The sequence below is a fragment of the Oncorhynchus nerka genome, linkage group LG26 (genome assembly GCF_034236695.1).
Source record: "Oncorhynchus nerka isolate Pitt River linkage group LG26, Oner_Uvic_2.0, whole genome shotgun sequence".
Taxonomy (NCBI): Eukaryota; Metazoa; Chordata; class Actinopteri; order Salmoniformes; family Salmonidae; genus Oncorhynchus; species Oncorhynchus nerka.
This window is the reverse complement of record NC_088421.1, coordinates 25,162,390-25,182,967: the sequence shown is the minus strand read 5'-3', so window position 1 is coordinate 25,182,967 and position 20,578 is coordinate 25,162,390. Positions and strand designations below refer to the sequence as shown.

Sequence of the window (20,578 nt, the reverse complement as noted above, 5' to 3'; positions counted from 1 at the left end):
AAGGAGCTTTGAGACGTGAGACTGGAGAATTTGTACCAATGGTTTGACAGGATGAGTTGAGGCATGCATGAGGCATTCTACTTGATGTGTTGATGACACCGTCCAGCCCATGTTAAGTTTTCTCACCTTTATCTGTATCTTTTCTTATCTGCCTCTTGTCACATGACATATCAATGGGCTGTTATTCACCAAGTTGGTTCAGTGGCTGTTTATGAGGAGTGGATGCTGATTCCCAGAATTGTGATCTTGTTTGTCTTTTTTAAATTAAAGGCCCAGTGTAGTCAAAAACGTGATTTCTCTGTGTTTTATATATATTTCCACCCTGTGACGTTGTAATAAAACTGTGAAATTGTGAAAATGATGATAATGCCCTTTTAGTGTAAGAGATGTTTGAAAACACAGTCAGCAAAATTCTGTCTTGAGAAACGAGTTGAGGAGCTTTACAGAGGCCAAAGAGAGAGAGGGGGGGGGACTATTTTGAGCGTAGAGACTTGTGATGTGCAGTGAAGCAGTTGATGAGGGTGTCTCTGCTCACTGTCAAAAAGTGGCAGGCGCGTCTGGTGGGATGATGACTCCCCCTGCCCCGCGCAGTGCTTGGTCAACCCTGTCAAATGGGGAGGGCATCCGAGATTCACCAAATAGTAGCTTCTTCTACTGTCCGGATGAAACGTAGCGGTTAAGACTTCGATGTACCCCTTTTCTTTCACTTCTCTTTTATATTGTTGACGGGGAGGGCGGTGTTGGTTTTTCTCCTCTTCATTAGATGATAACGACTGGCAAGGCTAGACTAATTGTAGAGCCTGTTTATTATTTTGTAGGCAAAGTGAAACCTTTTTGACTTAGGAAATACCGTTTTTACACTTCCCTGTGTACCGCAAGCAAAACCCGGCTTCCAGTTCTTTCTCCTGTGGAGCGAGCGCCTTTTTTTGTATCACCCTAGCAACTGGTCCTCGCCGCTCCTGCCTTGTGACATTTCCTTGTCGCTTTGCTCACCAGCTATCGCATATTGAATTCGACTTTTGCACCCGCCTGTATACTGGGCCATTTTTGCATAGGGTATTTCCCTATTTCGTCTTTAATTTGATTTATTTAAAACTCTGGAGGTTCATGCGTCGGGGAAGTCTCATCTTTCTGCGTCAAAATGCCTGTGAGACGCGGTCATGTAGCCCTCCAGAACACTTATCTGGACACCATTATCCGGAAATTCGATGGACAAAGTAAGTGGACACACTTTACATTATGACTGAAAAAGTAAGAACATAATGTGACCATGAGCAAGCTGTTAGAACTGTATAATCCCAACAACAAACAATTAGAAATGAAAGTGAATGCCTTTTCCATGTAACCTTTCAACCATGCAAAGTGCAATAAAATGTAAAGACAAATGCATTTGTCTAGTGGTCTCTTGTGCCCCCCCCTCCCACCCCAGTTTCTTTGATCCTAATATGAGTGCTACAAGGCTGTTTCTGTACTCAAGCAGATGCTTCAGTTTAAGTCTGCCTGCCTGCCCGCCCGCCCGTCTGACTGTCTGTCCATCCGTCTGCCCGCCCGTCCGTCCGCCCGCCCGCCCGCCTGTCTGTTGGTGTAACCCCTGTACTATGGCCTGGGCGTTAATGGCATGGAACAGGTGTTACTGCATTGCCCTGTAAATGTCCAAGACTCTCTGGCGATACTCCTATCTCGACATTTGATTTACAGTTCAAATTTAGGTTATGTCCGTATGCATGTGCTGAATATGCCAAATTGTCATGTTAATACTATAGGTTTGTGTGTTTAGTATGTCTTTGCACCTGCCTATGTTTTCCACATGTTGCATGAATTCACATGCTGCACTAGATTATATTGCATGAGTTAACATGTTCTCCGTTCTTAAACTGGTCAGACCACTGGATCCTGATAGAAACTGTACATAATGTCTTTGCTTTACAGAGTTTGCATGTGACCACTAACCACTACTACACACTCTGTTAGTGCATATAACTGAGTGATATCCTTCTTGAACAGGACCTTATGCAGCTCATCACAGCATGCTTTACACCCACAGTGCCTCTTCGTTTTCGTGCTTTTGTCTTGAATTAAATGGTATCGTAGTTGACTGTTGCGCACTCAGAAACTGCCTCACAATTTCTTTGCAACCCACTCAAACAAAACATTATTGATCCATTCAGCAAAGAAGAAATCCAGTTGTTTAAAAAAGAGGAATGGCTCTGATTAGCACTGAACTTCAATTACAGTAGAGGCCTATAACCTAGCTCAGTAGTGGCCTATAACCTAGCTCAGTAGTGGCCTATAACCTAGCTCAGTAGAGGCCTATAACCTAGATCAGTAGTGGCCTATAACCTAGCTCAGTAGTGGCCTATAACCTAGCTCAGTAGTGGCCTATAAGCTGCTCAGTAGTGGCCTATAACCTAGCTCAGTAGTGGCCTATAACCTAGCTCAGTAGAGGCCTATAACCTAGCTCAGTAGTGGCCTATAACCTAGCTCAGTAGTGGCCTATAAGCTACTCAGTATTGGCCTCTAACCTAGCTCAGTAGTGGCCTATAACATAGCTCAGTAGTGGCCTATAACATAGCTCAGTAGTGGCCTATAACATAGCTCAGTAGTGGCCTATAACATAGCTCAGTAGTGGCCTATAACCTAGCTCAGTAGTGGCCTATAACCTAGCTCAGTAGAGGCCTATAACCTAGCTCAGTAGTGGCCTATAACCTAGCTCAGTAGTGGCCTATAACCTAGCTCAGTAGTGGCCTATAACCTAGATCAGTAGTGGCCTATAACCTAGCTCAGTAGTGGCCTATAACATAGCTCAGTAGTGGCCTATAACCTAGCTCAGTAGTGGCCTATTACCTAGCTCAGTAGTGGCCTATCTCTATGCTACTGTAAGTCTGACTGTGACTACTGTGCCTGTCACTGTCAGTGTTCTTCAGTCACAGTGTGAAGGCAGTCTGTTGACCACAGGGGTACGGCTCAAAATAACTTTCTCCACATTAAAGAGAGAAGATGCAATGTTCCGCTCTTCACCTCAATTTCATGTTAAACGATTTCAGCTTGTTTAATTTGCTGTGCTGGCATGTGACATTTCGGAATGAATTGTGTTACTCTGGGATTTTCAAAGCTCTCTGCAGAGGGGTCCTCAGAGACAGACCGATAAGTCCCATCAAACTGATGTCTTCCTTATCTCTGTGTGCGTAAGCACCCTGCTGGGTGATGCGTGTACCAAACCACTGCTGCTTAGCAACAATCTGAGTCTGGGTGTCTGTGTTCTGAGGCATTGATAATGACTTAGGATAGGGTGTACTTTCCACCAAACGGCCTCACCTATTTACTCTACACAGAGGAGCAAGGAGGGGGAAGGGGTTCTGCGTTTTCTGAGTGAAGCTCCAAATCGCTCTCCTCATATTTGTTTAAATGGGGAAGAATGAGAGTTGTGTAACTTAGTTTCACGAGGGGATAAAAAGAGGAGTAGAGACAGAGTCAGAGGCACAGATGTTTGAGCAGCTTTTCAACATAAACTGTACTGATTGAATATCACGCTGTACGACAATATCAGTGTAGCTGATGTGACTTCGAAGGCAATTGTCATTAGCGCTGGAGACAATAGCCACACTCATGAACCTAGGTAAGGACAGCTGAAACCTATTGCAGTATATTATAATCTTGATTGCGGACTGTCATTGCTGAGTCCAGCTGCTCCGTATTTGTCCCTCTGGGGCCATCTTGAATCATTGCACTGATATGATTTGTGCCGCAGAGGGACAGACTTGATTACTCCAATTTCAACTTGATGTTAAGGTGAATGTGGTTAGTTGAATGCGATACTGAAATGATCACAGTCCAGACTTGAATTGGATCTGATTGAGAGACTTCTCCTTGAAATGATCATCACCTTAATATGATAACTGAATGTTTCTGAAGTTTGATAAACTTTGATTGTCTGATTTTGCATATTGCATTTGATGTAATAAGCCTTCAATTATAATTGTACTGTAACCACATTCCCACCATAATCGTACATTTTCATATCTGCTCTGACTCTCCCCTTGGTTTCCTCCCAGATCGTAAGTTCCTGATAGCCAACGCTCAGATGAAGAACTGTGGCATTATCTACTGTAACGAGGGCTTCTGCCAGATGTTTGGCTTCTCGCGGGCAGAGATCATGCAGCAGCCCTGCACCTGCCAGTTCTTGGTGGGGCCTGGCACCATGAAGACTGCCTTGACACAGCTGGCACAGGCCCTGCTAGGGTCAGAGGAGCGCAAGGTGGAGATCCTCTACTACAACAAAGAAGGTAAGGAGAAGGTAGAGGGTTAGACTGAGATTCAGAGAGAAAGAGATGGAAAGAGCAAGAGAGTCAAAGTGACAACATTACTCCCCTTCTTTATAGTGGGGGGTGCTGTAAAGGTCACATACAGAATATTTTGGTCCCTCCAAGTGTCATGTCTGTCTCCCTTTCACTTTTATATAATGCTACTTACTGTTTGATGCAGTGTTACAGTATGTGGAGCCAGCTGCTGCAGACTCAGTGAACTCTCTTCTACTAATTTATCTGTCTGGGGAGTGGACATGGTGGAGCTGTCTTGGCCTGCTTACCTCACCTGCAACATGTTTATTCATCCCCTATAACAACACAGGGCAAGACCCAGATGCAGACACAGGAGGCAGATGGTTCGAGTCTCTGATATTTATTAAACAACAAAGGGCAGGCAAGAGGCAGGTCGAGGACAGGTAAAAGTTCAGAACCAGGTCAGAGTTCCAAACGGTACAGGGAGGCAGGCAGGCTCAAGGTCAGGGCAGGCTGAATGGTCAGGCAGGAGGGCTCAGTGTCAGGGCAGGCATAAGGTCAAAACCAGGAGGACTAGAAAAACAGAGACAAGAAAAAGCAAGAGCACAGAAAAACTTGCTGGTTGACTTGACAAGACAAACAGAGAACACAGGAATAAATACCATGGGAATAATTGGGAAGACGGGTGACACCTGGAGGTGGGTGGAGACAATCACAAAGACAGGTGAAACAGATCAGGGCGTGACATCCCCACTCCCCATTCCCATCCTGTGCATAGCTGCACTAAGTAGTTTGGGTTGGGGGTGCTGCAGGGGGATAGGGGGGGTGCAGATTATTTATTTTTTGCCCGTGCTACGGAAGGCTACATAGGTCCGCTAATACAGGACAAGTAAAGGCCCAGTACTTTTGTGATTTTGTTTTATTAAAAAAATAAAAAATACTTGTATGCTCCTGTGTTTTGTCTCTTGTACATGTACACAAGTACACATGTACACCAAAATTATTTTCCGACCGTTTTGTTCTGAACAGAACCATATATAATTTTTTCGTTTCACTGTTCCGACCAGTAAAATACAGTTCTGAACCAGTTCAACCCCCAAAGTACCCGTTTATATCGTTAATTTCTGTTCCTTTTTATACCTTTATTTATTTTCCATTTAGCTCGACATTAAATGACTTTTCCAATCATGCAGTATGGATAGAGCAGCTTTGTCACAACTTCCGCCGAAGTCGGGTCCTCTCCTTGTTCGGGTGGTGCTTGGCGGTCCAAGTCACCGGTCTTCTAGCCATCATCGATCCACTTTTCATTTTCCATGTGTTTTGTCTTGTTTTTCCTCACACCTGGTTTCAATTCCTTCAATCACTTTTTGTGTATTTAACCCTCTGTTCCCCCCCCATGTCTTTGTGTGGGATTGTTTATTGTAAGTGCTTGTGCACGTGTTGATTGGTGCGCGACGGGTTTTTGTACCCAATATCTTGTTATTTTTTATGCCTTTGGTTTTGCTATTAAAGTGCTCCGGCTATTACCAAGTTTTGCTCTCCTGCGTTTGACTGGTTACGCACCCCTTACAAGCTTGCTATAGAGTTGGCACACTATAGCTCAGTGAGTTGTTCACATGCGTTATGGAAAGACAAGTGTAGGGCGTGAGATGCAACTGAAATTTTGCGAGTGGGGAGACAGTGAGAGAGGGTGGAGGAGGAGGCTTGGCTTGAAACGCTGGGGATCTTGTGATGACATGCATTATCTGAATTAGGCCCACAGAATTATACTTACGGAGGAGCGGCTTCTATGGAAGTATTTTGAATGTCTTTGAACTTCAGAGTTGGCTTAATGTTGGACCAGAGTAGCTGGCTAGCCAACAAGCTTGTGTATACAAAGCGGCACCTGAATTAAATACACATCTTACCTTTTTATAGTTAATAAATCCAATGTGAACTATAGGATCCCTAAGTAGCATTGAAAAAGTTAATCCATTGTTCTGTAATAAAAAATCTCTCTCCCTATCTTGTGGATTATGTTTGTAATGTCCGCAGGCTACAGCTATGCTTCTGAGGGGCAGATAGACTGCACGCACACACACTGGCAAAGATTTTCAGCTGGCAGACTTTGGAAGAAGTTCATGATTGACAGAGGAAGAGCTTTGCATAGGCACTTTGTTGCATTTTTTTTATGGGACTTTTAAATAATGGTTCTGTTCCAGAACAATAAAGATAATTTTTGTTCCCTGGTCTGGTTCTGTTTCTGTTCCTTAAAAATGTCATTATTTTCCTGTTTGTTTTGCGACCCCTGCAAAGGACAAGCAAACAGACCTGGCTAGTGAGGCTGTAGACACAATGCCGTTACGTTGGTCATTTGGGCATGAGAAGTGCTGTGTCGGAGAGCTTGTTGTCATGGAAATATTGTCAGTGTGCCAGCTCAAATCCACTGAACATCTATTTATTTTGTATCCCAGTAATGCATACAGTCATGAACGCAGGTGCCCACACAAGCATGAATGAATTGTAAATGGGTACAATTCATCATACACAAAAAAAATGCATTATGTTGCTGTACTTGATTGATCTTAATTGATCCTAAAACTGAATGAATGTGTTTGTTTGTTAATGTGTGTGTGTGTGTGAGTGTAAAACAAGGACATTTCCTGGGGACATTACTCCGGGGACATTTGCCGGTCCCCACAATGAAAATGGGCTGTTTTAGGTTTAGGGGTTAGGTTTAGGGGTTAGGGTTACAATTAGGATTAGGGGTTAAGAGTTGAAGTTAGGGTTAGGGTTTGGTTAAGGGTTAGGTTTAGGGGTTAGGGAAAATAGGCTTGGGCAGTATACCCCGTATACCAGGGTATTTGGAAATAGCCACAGGATACCTTTGAAACTGTTTCTTTGAAGTTTTTCAATAAATTGTAATATAAGTGTCTGTTTTTTATGGAAGTACCTGCAGTCAACTTGTGCAATATGTTAGGAGAGCGTTAGGAGATAAAGCAGATTGTGTTCTTCTTTTCACCTGTCACTGTCACGTCCTGACCTTAGTTATCTTTGTATTCTTTATTATTTTGGTTAGGTCAGGGTGTGACGAGGGTGGTATGTGTGTTTTTGTCTGGTCTAGGGTTTTTGTATATCTATGGGGTTTTGGTATTGTCTAGGTAAATGTAGGTCTATGGTGGCCTGAATTGGTTCCCAATCAGAGACAGCTGTTTATCGTTATCTCTGATCGGTGATCCTATTTAGGTTGCCATTTTCCATTTTGGTTTTGTGGGTAATTGTCTATGTGTAGTTGCATGTCAGCACTTGTGGTTATAGTGTCATGTTCGTTTTGGTAGTTTCTTTTAAGTGTTCTTTTTTCTTTTTTTTTAATAAAAGAAGAATGTATTCATCACACGCTGCGCCTTGGTCTCATCGTTATGACGAACGTGACAGTCACATTATTTTACATTATGAGACTTACCGTAGTTCCCCAGAACAGTTGAGCCAGTCACATGTTTGTTTGTTTGTTATAGCACAATGGGAGTAAGCAGGAACAGGTGAGTCCATCTGTGTATTGACGGGGTTGTGTTTTATATTGAAGGTCAACAATGCCAAAGGTGCTTCAACAAAGTACTGAGTAAAGGGTCTGAATACTTATTTACAGTAAATGTGATATTTCAGTTTTTTATTTGTAATAAATTTGCTACGAGTTTTTGTTCTGTCCTTCTGGGGTATTGTGTGTAGATAGATGCGGACAAATAAGGCTGTGACGTAACAACATTTAAGTCATTTAGCAGACGCTCTTATCCAGAGCGACTTACAAATTGGTGCATTCACCTTATGACATCCAGTGGAACAGTAGTGCATCTAAATCTTTTAAGGGGGGGTGAGAGGGATTACTTTATCCTATCCTAGGTATTCCTTAAAGAGGTGGGGTTTCAGGTGTCTCCGGAAGGTGGTGATTGACTCCGCTGTTCTGGCGTCGTGAGGGAGTTTGTTCCACCATTGGGGGGCCAGAGCAGCGAACAGTTTTGACTGGGCTGAGCGGGAACTGTACTTCCTCAGTGGTAGGGAGGCGAGCAGGCCAGAGGTGGATGAACGCAGTGCCCTTGTTTGGGTGTAGGGCCTGATCAGAGCCTGGAGGTACTGAGGTGCCGTTCCCCTCACAGCTCCGTAGGCAAGCACCATGGTCTTGTAGCGGATGCGAGCTTCAACTGGAAGCCAGTGGAGAGAGCGGAGGAGCGGGGTGACGTGAGAGAACTTGGGAAGGTTGAACACCAGACGGGCTGCGGCGTTCTGGATGAGTTGTAGGGGTTTAATGGCACAGGCAGGGAGCCCAGCCAACAGCGAGTTGCAGTAATCCAGACGGGAGATGACAAGTGCCTGGATTAGGACCTGCGCCGCTTCCTGTGTGAGGCAGGGTCGTACTCTGCGGATGTTGTAGAGCATGAACCTACAGGAACGGGCCACCGCCTTGATGTTAGTTGAGAACGACAGGGTGTTGTCCAGGATCACGCCAAGGTTCTTAGCGCTCTGGGAGGAGGACACAATGGAGTTGTCAACCGTGATGGCGAGATCATGGAATGGGCAGTCCTTCCCCGGGAGGAAGAGCAGCTCCGTCTTGCCGAGGTTCAGCTTGAGGTGGTGATCCGTCATCCACACTGATATGTCTGCCAGACATGCAGAGATGCGATTCGCCACCTGGTAGGAGCAAAATGTGGAAAAAGTGAAGGGGTCTGAATACTTTCCGAATGCACAGTATCTAAGTAAGTGCTGAATTAATAAGGTGACGGGGCATCATATTGTGTTGGCTTTCTGCCAAGTTTGAGAAGTCAAAGCCCTTTGGATGAGTTATCTGTACAACTGCCACTGCTGTCTTTTGATTTCCTTGCGTTTTCTCGCCTCTCTGTTCTCGGCCCGTCTCCTCCCCCATTTTCTCAGAGCAGAGCAGGCAGGTCCGTTGCCCTAGCGACTCCGGACTCCACACAGACACAGCATGTACACATGCTGGTCCTGAGCCAGTACTGTTTTTCCTTCAAACAAGCATGCGTCAAACTTTGTTCATTTGCACAATGTCTCTCTTTCACATTCACTTGTAAATGTCCAAACTCACCCACAATGTTATTCGTAAGCTTCTACCTACAGTACCAGTCAAAGGTTTGGACACACCTACTCATTCAAGGGTTTTTCTTTATTTTTTGCTATTTTCTACATTGTAGAATGATAGTGAAGATGTCAAAACTATGAAATAACACATATGGAATCATGTAGTAACCAAAAAAAGTGTTAAACAAAACAAAATATATATTTATATTTGAGATTCTTCAAAGGAGCCACCCTTTGCCTTGATGACAACTTTGCACACTCTTGGCATTCTCTCAACCAGCTTCATGAGGTAGTCACCTGGAATGCCTTTCAATTAACAGGTGTGCCTTGTTAAAAGTGCATTTGTGGAATTTCTTTACTTCTTAATGCGTTTGAGCCAATCAGTTGTGTTGTGACAAGGTATAGCCCTATTTGGTAAAAGACAAAGTCCATATTATGGAAAGAACAGCTCAAATAAGCAAAGCGAAACGACAGTCCAACATTACTGTAAGACATGGTCAGTCAACGTTTCTTCAAGTGCAGTCGCAAAAACCATGAAGTGCTATGATGAAACTGGCTCTCATGAGGACCGCCGCAGGAAAGGACGAGTTACCTCTGCTGCAGAGGTCAATGCGGAACATTTCAAGAACTTGTAGTAGGGAGTTGTAGTTTCGAACAAGCCAATATTCTACATAGTTTAGTGCATAAAACATGGTAATTAACTACAATGACTATAATCCATTGCACATCTACTTGTTCGGTCTGTTTCATTTACGCCTACAACCAATTGCTCAGTACTACGATTGATATGCCACTCTATTCCCCTCTCTTCTGTAGTTTTCTTGCTTTTTTTCTTCTTCTCTCTTTCTCTAGCTCTCCCTCTCGCCCGCTCTCTCCCTCCCCTCTTCCTACAGTCTGTCTACATTTTGATTGGTCTTATTCTCTATCTGTTTCTCCTATGCTAGGACATGTTTAAGTGAAGCCTACCCTGGCTTCACTTAAACAGAAAGGAGGGTCTCATAAATGCCCTGGGAAAACATCCAGTCATGGAAAGAAACTACAAGACTGTACTGCTGTTTGAAAGGCCTCTCCACATAAAACTGAAATGAGATGGCAGTAACAGCCCACCAACCATGAAACCTGAGACTGAGTCTAAATGTGTTCAGTGTTAAAGAAAGCACAGTCAGATAAGATTAAACAATATTTATAGTTACTTGAGCTGTCCTGAAGTCTACTTAGTTACCTTTGAGCCCAGGTTCGGATGGCCATTAGCAGCTTTATAATGTTATGTCTCTACCCCCTGCAGGGACCTGCAGGCCCTGTCTGATTGATGTTGTTCCTGTGAAGAAAGCGGAGGGACAGGTCATCATGTTCATCCTCAACTTCCAGGAAATGATTGACCCCTCCCTCAAGAAACCAGGTCTGAGACAGAGGGTGGCCCAGGGTTGGGTATGGGCAGGTCAGTGTGGAAGTGTGTGTGTGATACTGTCTGTCTGCATCAACCTGTTTATTCCATGTTGAATGTAGCTGTGTTATAACATACAGAATGTGACTGGTACTGTAGGTGTATTTATGTAAAGTGTATGTATAAGTACTCTGTGGTTTCTCAGGGCAGAGTCGCAGGCTGAAGTTGAGACTGCCATTGGTACGTGCAATGCGTCGGTCTTCCCTCGCCAAAGACCAGTTTGAGGGGGTGGTGGTGGACTGCCTACAGGTAAGGTGGCCAGAGACTCCCATACACACACAGTTCTATACACACAGTACTCATCGAAATATGACCTTACATATAAGATATCTTGATTATCTCAGTTCCTGTATCTCTTATGTTTTGTAATGAATATAGCTTCAGTCACATACATTTAGCAGTAAGTAGAAATCTAGTACAATATTTAACCTATGGTTGTCCTCTTCCTCCTTCCCTAATTCAGCCCAACAGTGAAGAGATCCCTCTGAAAGAGTTCCGTATCCCGTCCAAGGAGAGCTGCATGCAGTCTGAGACAGAGGCGCTGATAGAGCAGGACCACGAGTCCTCCCAGCCTGCAAGCCACTACTCCCCCAAACTGCTGTCCCTATTTTCAGAGCGGCTGGAACCCAGCGTGCCCTTCCTCCCCAGCAGCCCCTTCTCCAGTGCAGCCTTCCCCAGGACGGTCCTGCCCCGGAGCCGCTCCAGAGAGACTGTCGGCAGCCTCCGCAGAGCTTCCTCCCTGGATGACCTCGACAGCATGAGGGCCGAGTCGGGCCGACCAGGAGACCCACGCTCCTACAGCAGTGAGTTTGTGTGTGTGTGTACCCAGACATAAGTGTAGTCTGTTGCCATTTTTGTACCCCCTCTGACAGGAAGAAATGTGGCTGTCTCCTCTTACAGTTCCATCTGAATCAAAACAAACCAAGCCAAAGCTACCTGGGCCTGTTGGAGGTATTCTGTTCTCTAGAAAATGCGAATCCTCACTCCCATTCCTCAAGCACTGAGCATGTGCAGCAGCATGGTCACTAATCAATGTCTCTAACCTATAGCCTGTGTGTGTGTGTGTGTGCGTGTGTGCGTGTGTGCGCGTCTGCGTCAGGTCTATAGGAGTCCCAGTCACTCAGAGGCCATCCTTTACTCATCACACAGCTAATACTATGGGCTATGGAGTGTAGGGCTGTGGACTTCCCATCTACCCCAGGGAAATAATGTAGAGGAATACATGCATCCCCGCAATGCATTAACACACTCCCTCTCATTTCATTACTCTATCAATTTCATTGGCTTTATTGGCATGAGAAACATATGTTTACATTGCCAAAACAAGTGAAATAGATAATACACTTTCTCTGTATCTTTCTCACTTAGATGCTTTGCTCAGTATAAACCAAGATGTTTCTCACCTAGAGGAATGGAAATTGCATTATAACACATTATATTTTTAGTTCTGAATGTGTTACTTGCAGTTTAAATAAAGGATTTGAATGATAATATAATATGTAAACTAGTCGTTGAAAGTAGATAGACACAGCAATGAGAGATGAGTGTTGTTGTGTGCAGACCTGAAGACCGGTACTCTGAGCTCCACCTCAGACTCGGACCTGATGCGACGCAGGACCAGCACTCGCAGGACCAGCACTCGTAACCCCCTCACACTCAGTTTCGCCTCCGACCTCTTGCGACCGCCCTCGCCCACTGAGATCGAGATCATCGCTCCCAGCAAAGTAAAGGACCGCCACCGAGATGTCACAGAGAAGGTCACACATGTCACACAGGTGAGACACATGGTCCTCACTAGCACTCATATCACACAACCATGTGATTGCCTGACTCAACCTGTTTTCTGCTAATATTAAGGGATTTTTAAAGTGACTTTTTTCAGAACGGCATGTGCGATATTGTGTACACAGGATGTTGTGTAAAAGGAACGTTGGGTTATTGAGAAGTGGTGGATTACATCTCTTCGGTCTGACTTCCTGTGTTGCAAGCTTTCTGCTGAAGAAGCAGCTGCATGTCACTCAAGAGTTTCCACATGCATCCACACACACACACACACACACACACACACAGACACACAAACAGGAACGATATACAGTATATAAAATTAACTTTTTTTTCAGTCACTGGTGCTATTTTCAAAAGTATGTGGTGAATTTTCTTAATAGAAAACTCCAAACTGGTAACACTTGTAACACGGCAAGTCTCATAAAACGTTTTATTGTGCATTTATTTAGTTTGAATGCATCTTTCACCACCCAACCATTCATCCAACATATAAATGTACTGTCAAATACCATATGAACATTTATTTAATAATCAAAACACAAATCAAATCAAATCAAATTTATTTATATAGCCCTTCGTACATCAGCTGATATCTCAAAGTGCTGTACAGAAACCCAGCCTAAAACCCCAAACAGCAAACAATGCAGGTGTAAAAGCACGGTGGCTAGGAAAAACTCCCTAGAAAGGCCAAAACCTAGGAAGAAACCTAGAGAGGAACCAGGCTATGTGGGGTGGCCAGTCCTCTTCTGGCTGTGCCGGGTAGAGATTATAACAGAACATGACCAAGATGTTCAAATGTTCATAAATGACCAGCATGGTCGAATAATAATAAGGCAGAACAGTTGAAACTGGAGCAGCAGCACAGTCAGGTGGACTGGGGACAGCAAGGAGTCATCATGTCAGGTAGTCCTGGGGCACGGTCCTAGGGCTCAGGTCCTCCAAGAGAGAGAGAAAGAAAGAGAGAATTAGAGAGAGCATATGTGGGGTGGCCAGTCCTCTTCTGGCTGTGCCGGGTGGAGATTATAACAGAACGTGGCCAAGATGTTCAAATGTTCATAAATGACCAGCATGGTTGAATAATAGTAAGGCAGAACAGTTGAAACTGGAGCAGCAGCATGGCCAGGTGGACTGGGGACAGCAAGGAGTCATCATGTCAGGTAGTCCTGGGACATGGTCCTAGGGCCCAGGCCAGTTGAAACTGGAGCAGCAGCATGGCCAGGTGGACTGGGGACAGCAAGGAGTCATCATGTCAGGTAGTCCTGGGGCATGGTCCTAGGGCTCAGGTCCTCCGAGAGAGAGAAAGAAAGAGAGAAGGAGAGAATTAGAGAACGCACACTTAGATTCACACAGGACACCGAATAGGACAGGAGAAGTACTCCAGATATAACAAACTGACCCTAGCCCCGACACATAAACTAATGCAGCATAAATACTGGAGGCTGAGACAGGAGGGGTCAGGAGACACTGTGGCCCCATCCGAGGACACCCCGGACAGGGCCAAACAGGAAGGATATAACCCCACCCACTTTGCCAAAGCACAGCCCCCACACCACTAGAGGGATATCTTCAACCACCAACTTACCATCCTGAGACAAGGCCGAGTATAGCCCACAAAGATCTCCGCCACGGCACAACCCAAGGGGGGCGCCAACCCAGACAGGCCGACCACAACAGTGAATCAACCCACCCAGGTGACGCACCCCCCAGGGACGGCATGAGAGAGCCCCAGTAAGCCAGTGACTCAGCCCCGTAACAGGGTAGAGGCAGAGAATCCCAGTGGAAAGAGGGGAATCGGCCAGGCAGAGACAGCAAGGGCGGTTCGTTGCTCCAGAGCCTTTCCGTTCACCTTCCCACTCCTGGGCCAGACTACACTCAATCATATGACCCACTGAAGAGATGAGTCTTCAGTAAAGACTTAAAGGTTGAGACCGAGTTTGCGTCTCTGACATGGGTAGGCAGACCGTTCCATAAAAATGGAGCTCTATAGGAGAAAGCCCTGCCTCCAGCTGTTTGCTTAGAAATTCTAGGGACAATTAGGAGGCCTGCGTCTTGTGACCGTAGCGTACGTGTAGGTATGTACGGCAGGACCAAATCAGAGAGATAGGTAGGAGCAAGCCCATGTAATGCTTTGTAGGTTAGCAGTAAAACCTTGAAATCAGCCCTTGCTTTGACAGGAAGCCAGTGTAGAGAGGCTAGCACTGGAGTAATATGATCAAATTTTTGGTTCTAGTCAGGATTCTAGCAGCCGTATTCAGCACTAACTGAAGTTTATTTAGTGCTTTATCCGGGTAGCCGGAAAATAGAGCATTGCAGTAGTCTAACCTAGAAGTGACAAAAGCATGGATTAATTTTTCTGCATCATTTTTGGACAGAAAGTTTCTGATTTTTGCAATGTTACGTAGATGGAAAAAGCTGTCCTCGAAATGGTCTTGATATGTTCTTCAAAAGAGAGATCAGGGTCCAGAGTAACGCCGAGGTCCTTCACAGTTTTATTTGAGACGACTGTACAACCATTAAGATTAATTGTCAGATTCAACAGAAGATCTCTTTGTTTCTTGGGACCTAGAACAAGCATCTCTGTTTTGTCCGAGTTTAATAGTAGAAAGTTTGCAGCCATCCACTTCCTTATGTCTGAAACACATGCTTCTAGCGAGGGCAATTTTGGGGCTTCACCATGTTTCATTGAAATGTACAGCTGTGTGTCATCCGCATAGCAGTGAAAGTTTACATTATGTTTTCGAATAACATCCCCAAGAGGTAAAATATATAGTGAAAACAATAGTGGTCCTAAAACAGAACCTTGAGGAACACCGAAATTTACAGTTGATTTGTCAGAGGACAAACCATTCACAGAGACAAACTGATATCTTTCCGACAGATAAGATCTAAACCAGGCCAGAACATGTCCGTGTAGACCAATTTGGGTTTCCAATCTCTCCAAAAGAATGTGGTGATCGATGGTATCAAAAGCAGCACTAAGGTCTAGGAGCACGAGGACAGATGCAGAGCCTCGGTCCGTTGCCATTAAAATGTCATTTACCACCTTCACAAGTGCCGTCTCAGTGCTATGATGGGGTCTAAAACCAGACTGAAGCATTTCGTATACATTGTTTGTCTTCAGGAAGGCAGTGAGTTGCTGCGCAACAGCCTTCTCTAAAATTTTTGAGAGGAATGGAAGATTCGATATTGGCCGATAGTTTTTATATTTTCTGGGTCAAGGTTTGGCTTTTTCAAGAGAGGCTTTATTACTGCCACTTTTAGTGAGTTTGGTACACATCCAGTGGATAGAGAGCCGTTTATTATGTTCAACATAGGAGGGCCAAGCACAGGAAGCAGCTCTTTCAGTAGTTTAGTTGGAATAGGGTCCAGTATGCAGCTTGAAGGTTTAGAGGCCATGATTATTTTCATCATTGTGTCAAGAGATATAGTACTAAAAGACTTGAGCGTCTCTCTTGATCCTAGGTCCTGGCAGAGTTGTGCAGACTCAGGACAACTGAGGTTTGGAGGAATACGCAGGTTTAAAGAGGAGTCCGTAATTTGCTTTCTAATAATCATAATCTTTTCCTCAAAGAAGTTCATGAATTTATCACTGCTAAAGTGAAAGTCATCCTCTCTTGGGGAATGCTGCTTTTTAGTTAGCTTTGCGACAGTATCAAAAAGGAATTTCGGATTGTTCTTATTTTCCTCAATTAAGTTAGAAAAATAGGATGATCGAGCAGCAGTAAGGGCTCTTCGGTACTGCACGGTACCGTCCTTCCAAGCTAGTCGGAAGACTTCCAGTTTGGTGTGGCGCCATTTCCGTTCCAATTTTCTGGAAGCTTGCTTCAGAGCTCGGGTATTTTCTGTGTACCAGGGAGCTAGTTTCTTATGAGACATTTTTTTAGTTTTTAGGGGTGCAACTGCATCTAGGGTATTGCGCAAGGTTAAATTGAGATACTCAGTTAGGTGGTTAACGGATTTTTGTCCTCTGGCGTCCTTGGGTAGGCAGAGGGAGTCTGGAAGGGCATCAAGGAATCTTTGTGTTGTCTGTGAATTTATAGCACGACTTTTGATGTTCCTTGGTTGGGGTCTGAGCAGATTATTTGTTGCAATTGCAAACGTAATAAAATGGTGGTCCGATAGTCCAGGATTATGAGGAAAAACATTAAGATCCACAACATTTATTCCATGGGACAAAACTAGGTCCAGCGTATGACTGTGACAGTGAGTGGGTCCAGAGACATGTTGGACAAAACCCACTGAGTCGATGATGGCTCCGAAAGCCTTTTGGAGTGGGTCTGTGGACTTTTCCATGTGAATATTAAAGTCACCAAAGATTAGAATATTATCTGCAATGACTACAAGGTCCGATAGGAATTCAGGGAACTCAGTGAGAAACGCTGTATATGGCCCAGGAGGCCTGTAAACAGTAGCTATAAAAAGTGATTGAGTAGGCTGCATAGATTTCATGACTAGAAGCTCAAAAGACGAAAACGTCATTTTTTTTTTGTAAATTGAAATTTGCTATCGTAAATGTTAGCAACACCTCCGCCTTTGCGGGATGCACGGGGATATGGTCACTAGTGTAGCCAGGAGGTGAGGCCTCATTTAACACAGTAAATTCATCAGGCTTAAGCCATGTTTCAGTCAGGCCAATCACATCAAGATTATGATCAGTGATTAGTTCATTGACTATAATTGCCTTTGAAGTAAGGGATCTAACATTAAGTAGCCCTATTTTGAGAAGTGAGGTATCATGATCTCTTTCAGTAATGACAGGAATGGAGGTGGTCTTTATCCTAGTGAGATTGCTAAGGCGAACACCGCCATGTTTAGTTTTGCCCAACCTAGGTCGAGGCACAGACACGGTCTCAATGGTGATAGCTGAGCTGACTACACTGACTATGCTAGTGGCAGACTCCACTATGCTGGCAGGCTGGCTAATAGCCTGCTGCCTGGCCTGCACCCTATTTCATTGTGGAGCTAGAGGAGTTAGAGCCCTGTCTATGTTGGTAGATAAGATGAGAGCACCCCTCCAGCTAGGATGGAGTCCGTCACTCCTCAGCAGGTCAGGCTTGGTCCTGTTTGTGGGTGAGTCCCAGAAAGAGGGCCAATTATCTACAAATTCTATCTTTTGGGAGGGGCAGAAAACAGTTTTCAACCAGCGATTGAGTTGTGAGACTCTGCTGTAGAGCTCATCACTCCCCCTAACTGGGAGGGGGCCAGAGACAATTACTCGACATATTCGACATACAACATATTAATATCTTCTCAATGTAGTTATTTTAACAGCTAGTTAATCCAATAGATACATGTTTCAAAATGCCAATTGAATATAATATACTACAGTACTGTTTTCACATTAGACAATACACTTGCACTATCTTTTGAAATTGACTGAACATCAAATTTCGATAATTTCTATCCCATGTGTGACCTTTCACAATTGATGAAAAAAATATCTGTATTGTTCAGATATAATTACAACATAGGTGTACTGTAATCAAATGAAAGAAACAGCATTCGTTTGCATCAAGCCTGTCTTGAGCATTTGGCCATTGGTTCTCATCGACATCGCAGTAAATGTACTCATTGATCATGCACCTGGGGAAAAACCTTTTGGCATGGAGAATCCAAGCCTGACAAAGCCTGGATTGATGTCATTACATGAATCATTCATGGCCTGAAGGAGGGTGGTACGCTCATGGGGATGACACTCATATATCTTCCACCTGTACTGTACTATGTATTGTACTTATGTATTGTAGTGGTCCTGTATGTGGCTCAGTTCATAAGAGCATGGCACTAGCAAGACCAGAGTTGTGTGTTCGATTTCCACTGGGGTCACTTACGAAAATATAATGATTCACTGTTGCCACTTAGGATAAAAGCATCTGCTACGTAAATGGTATGTATTACAGTACTGTACTGGCCAGATCACCATGCGCAGTGTCAAGTGTCGGCTGGAGTGGTGTGAAGCTTGCCGCCATTGGACTCTGGAGCAGTGGAAACGCGTTCTCTGGAGTGATGCATCACACTTCACTATCTATCAGTCAGACGGACAAATCTGGATTTGGTGGATGCCAGGAGAACGCTACCTGCCCCAATGCAACCTCATCAAACACCTTTGGGATGAATTGGAACGGTGACTGCGAGCCAGGCCTAATAGCCCAACATCAGCGCCCGACCTCCCTATTGCTCTTGTGGCTGAATGGAAGCAAGTCCCCGCAGCAATGTTCCAACATCTAGTGGAAAGCCTTCTCAGAAGAGTGGAGGCAGTTTAGGCAGGAAAGGGGGGACCAACTCCATATTAATGCTAATGATTTTGGAATGAGATGTTCGACGAGCAGGTGTCCACATACTTTTCGTCATGTAGTGTGTAAGAGGATATTATCTCCTGTATGAACATTTTGTTGGCATGTATGGAGATGTTACTTAGCATCACTACTGTACTATATGCTCTTGTCTCTCTCCCTCTGAAAGAGGGAGAATGGGGAAAAGACAGTTTGTATGTGTGAAAGAAAGATCCCACCTTCCATAGTGTGACATCTGTGCCAGCAGAAGAACTTCTCACACCCACATGTCATCACACTAAGTTTGAGTACATTGTCATAACCTGTAATGCCATGGAAACACTAACGCAGTGAGCCCCACAATACCACTGCATAGCACACTGACCCACATGTCTGTGGTGGGACAGTCAGAGTGGCCACCAGCCAGATGAACCCACACACTAACCCTGGCTGCCCTGACTTCACTTGTCCACTACAAGTGGAATAATGTGACTCAGTATTAGGGATTTTTGTGGTATTACTAGATGTGTGTGTGTCAGGTGAACATACATGTCTTATGACAGTACATTTGAGTGTTATAACGGGGGTTTATATAATCAGAATTGAGTTGATTGACTGTGAATGGGCAGTTGGACTTGCTGCTAATGTTAGCATTGCTCTGAGTGAGAGGTGAGCTCTTTAGGTTGCTGTGTCAATGCTCCCTGTGATGTGGGGTGGGCGTTCTATGTTTTGTATTTCTTTGTGTTTGGCCGAGTGTGGTTCCCAATCAGAGGCAGCTGTCTCGTTGTCTCTGATTGGGAATCATACTTAGGTAGCCTTTTTCCCACCTATGTTGTGGTATCTTGTTTTTGTACAGCTCTTGTAGCCTATGGAACGGTACGGTCGTTTTGGTTTCACTTTGTTATTTTGTTGCTGGTTCTCATTTAAATAAATTTGATGACCACAAATTACGCTGCGCCTTGGTCTCCTTCAAACAACACATGTTACACCTGTCTTGCTCACTCGGTGCACATGGGAGGCAATTTGGCATGCCTCTAGTTCCTACCAATGGAAAAATTGATTGGGCCAATAGATGCCTCCCTCTCCACTTCCTCCAAACCTGCTCCTGGTAGAGTCCTCAGCTGCTGATCACTGTAAATACCACACACATGTACTCTCAAATTATGTGAGCTGTGGTGTTTGTTTTTTATTCACCCTCACCAACAAGTTCACACTTCTAGAAGATAATTAGACTGGAGAAGTCATCATGTTTGGCAGGACATGGAGTGGAAAGGAGTGAAATGTTAGCACAAACAGACTGGATTTCTAAAGGCTAATTATGTTGCCTTCCCAGGTTTGGGGTCAAATCCATTTCAATTCCAGTCAATTCAGAAAGTAAACCACGTTTCAATTCCAATTTGTCCTCATTGAAAAGCATTGAAGAGAATTGGAATTTCAGAGAATTCCTGAATTGACTGGAATTGGAAATGGAATTTACCCCAACCTTGTACCTTTCTAACTGATATTTGACGATTTCAACAATTTCTTTCTAAAAAAAAAAAGTGTTTTAGAGATAATGTACACGAAACAAAAATATTAACGCAACATGTAAAGTGTTGGTCCCATATTTAATGAGCTGAAATAAAAGATCCTAGAAATGTTCCATACCCACAAAAAGCTTATTTCTCTAAAATGTTGTGCACAATTTTTTTACATCCCTGATAGTGAGGATTTCTCCTGTTCAAATATGACCC

At 44.2% G+C, this 20,578-nt stretch overlaps 1 protein-coding gene and 1 long non-coding RNA gene across 5 annotated transcripts in view; one reads left to right on the top strand and one right to left on the bottom strand.

The window, feature by feature from the left end:
• Positions 1 to 570: 570 nt before the first annotated feature.
• LOC115110788 (potassium voltage-gated channel subfamily H member 6-like) overlaps positions 571 to 20,578 on the top strand; it is a 46,811-nt gene continuing 26,803 nt past the window's right edge. The window contains exons 1-7 of one of the 4 annotated variants that reach the window (XM_065010315.1): positions 571 to 1,217; positions 4,053 to 4,283; positions 10,630 to 10,743; positions 10,934 to 11,037; positions 11,252 to 11,591; positions 11,689 to 11,739; positions 12,349 to 12,563. In XM_065010315.1, coding sequence (XP_064866387.1) covers positions 1,142 to 1,217; positions 4,053 to 4,283; positions 10,630 to 10,743; positions 10,934 to 11,037; positions 11,252 to 11,591; positions 11,689 to 11,739; positions 12,349 to 12,563 — 1,131 coding nt within the window. In that variant the 5' untranslated portion in view covers positions 571 to 1,141. Of the gene's footprint in view, positions 1,218 to 3,484; positions 3,617 to 4,052; positions 4,284 to 10,629; positions 10,783 to 10,933; positions 11,038 to 11,251; positions 11,592 to 11,688; positions 11,740 to 12,348; positions 12,564 to 20,578 lie in introns of those variants that run through there. The other 3 variants (XM_065010314.1, XM_065010317.1, XM_065010316.1) reach the window with 3 other exon arrangements.
• LOC135564684 (uncharacterized) lies at positions 4,662 to 12,688 on the bottom strand. The gene is made up of 3 exons (XR_010461208.1): positions 12,351 to 12,688; positions 10,567 to 12,191; positions 4,662 to 4,850 (listed from the first exon to the last, which is right to left on the bottom strand). It is a non-coding gene; the product is annotated as an uncharacterized LOC135564684 (long non-coding RNA).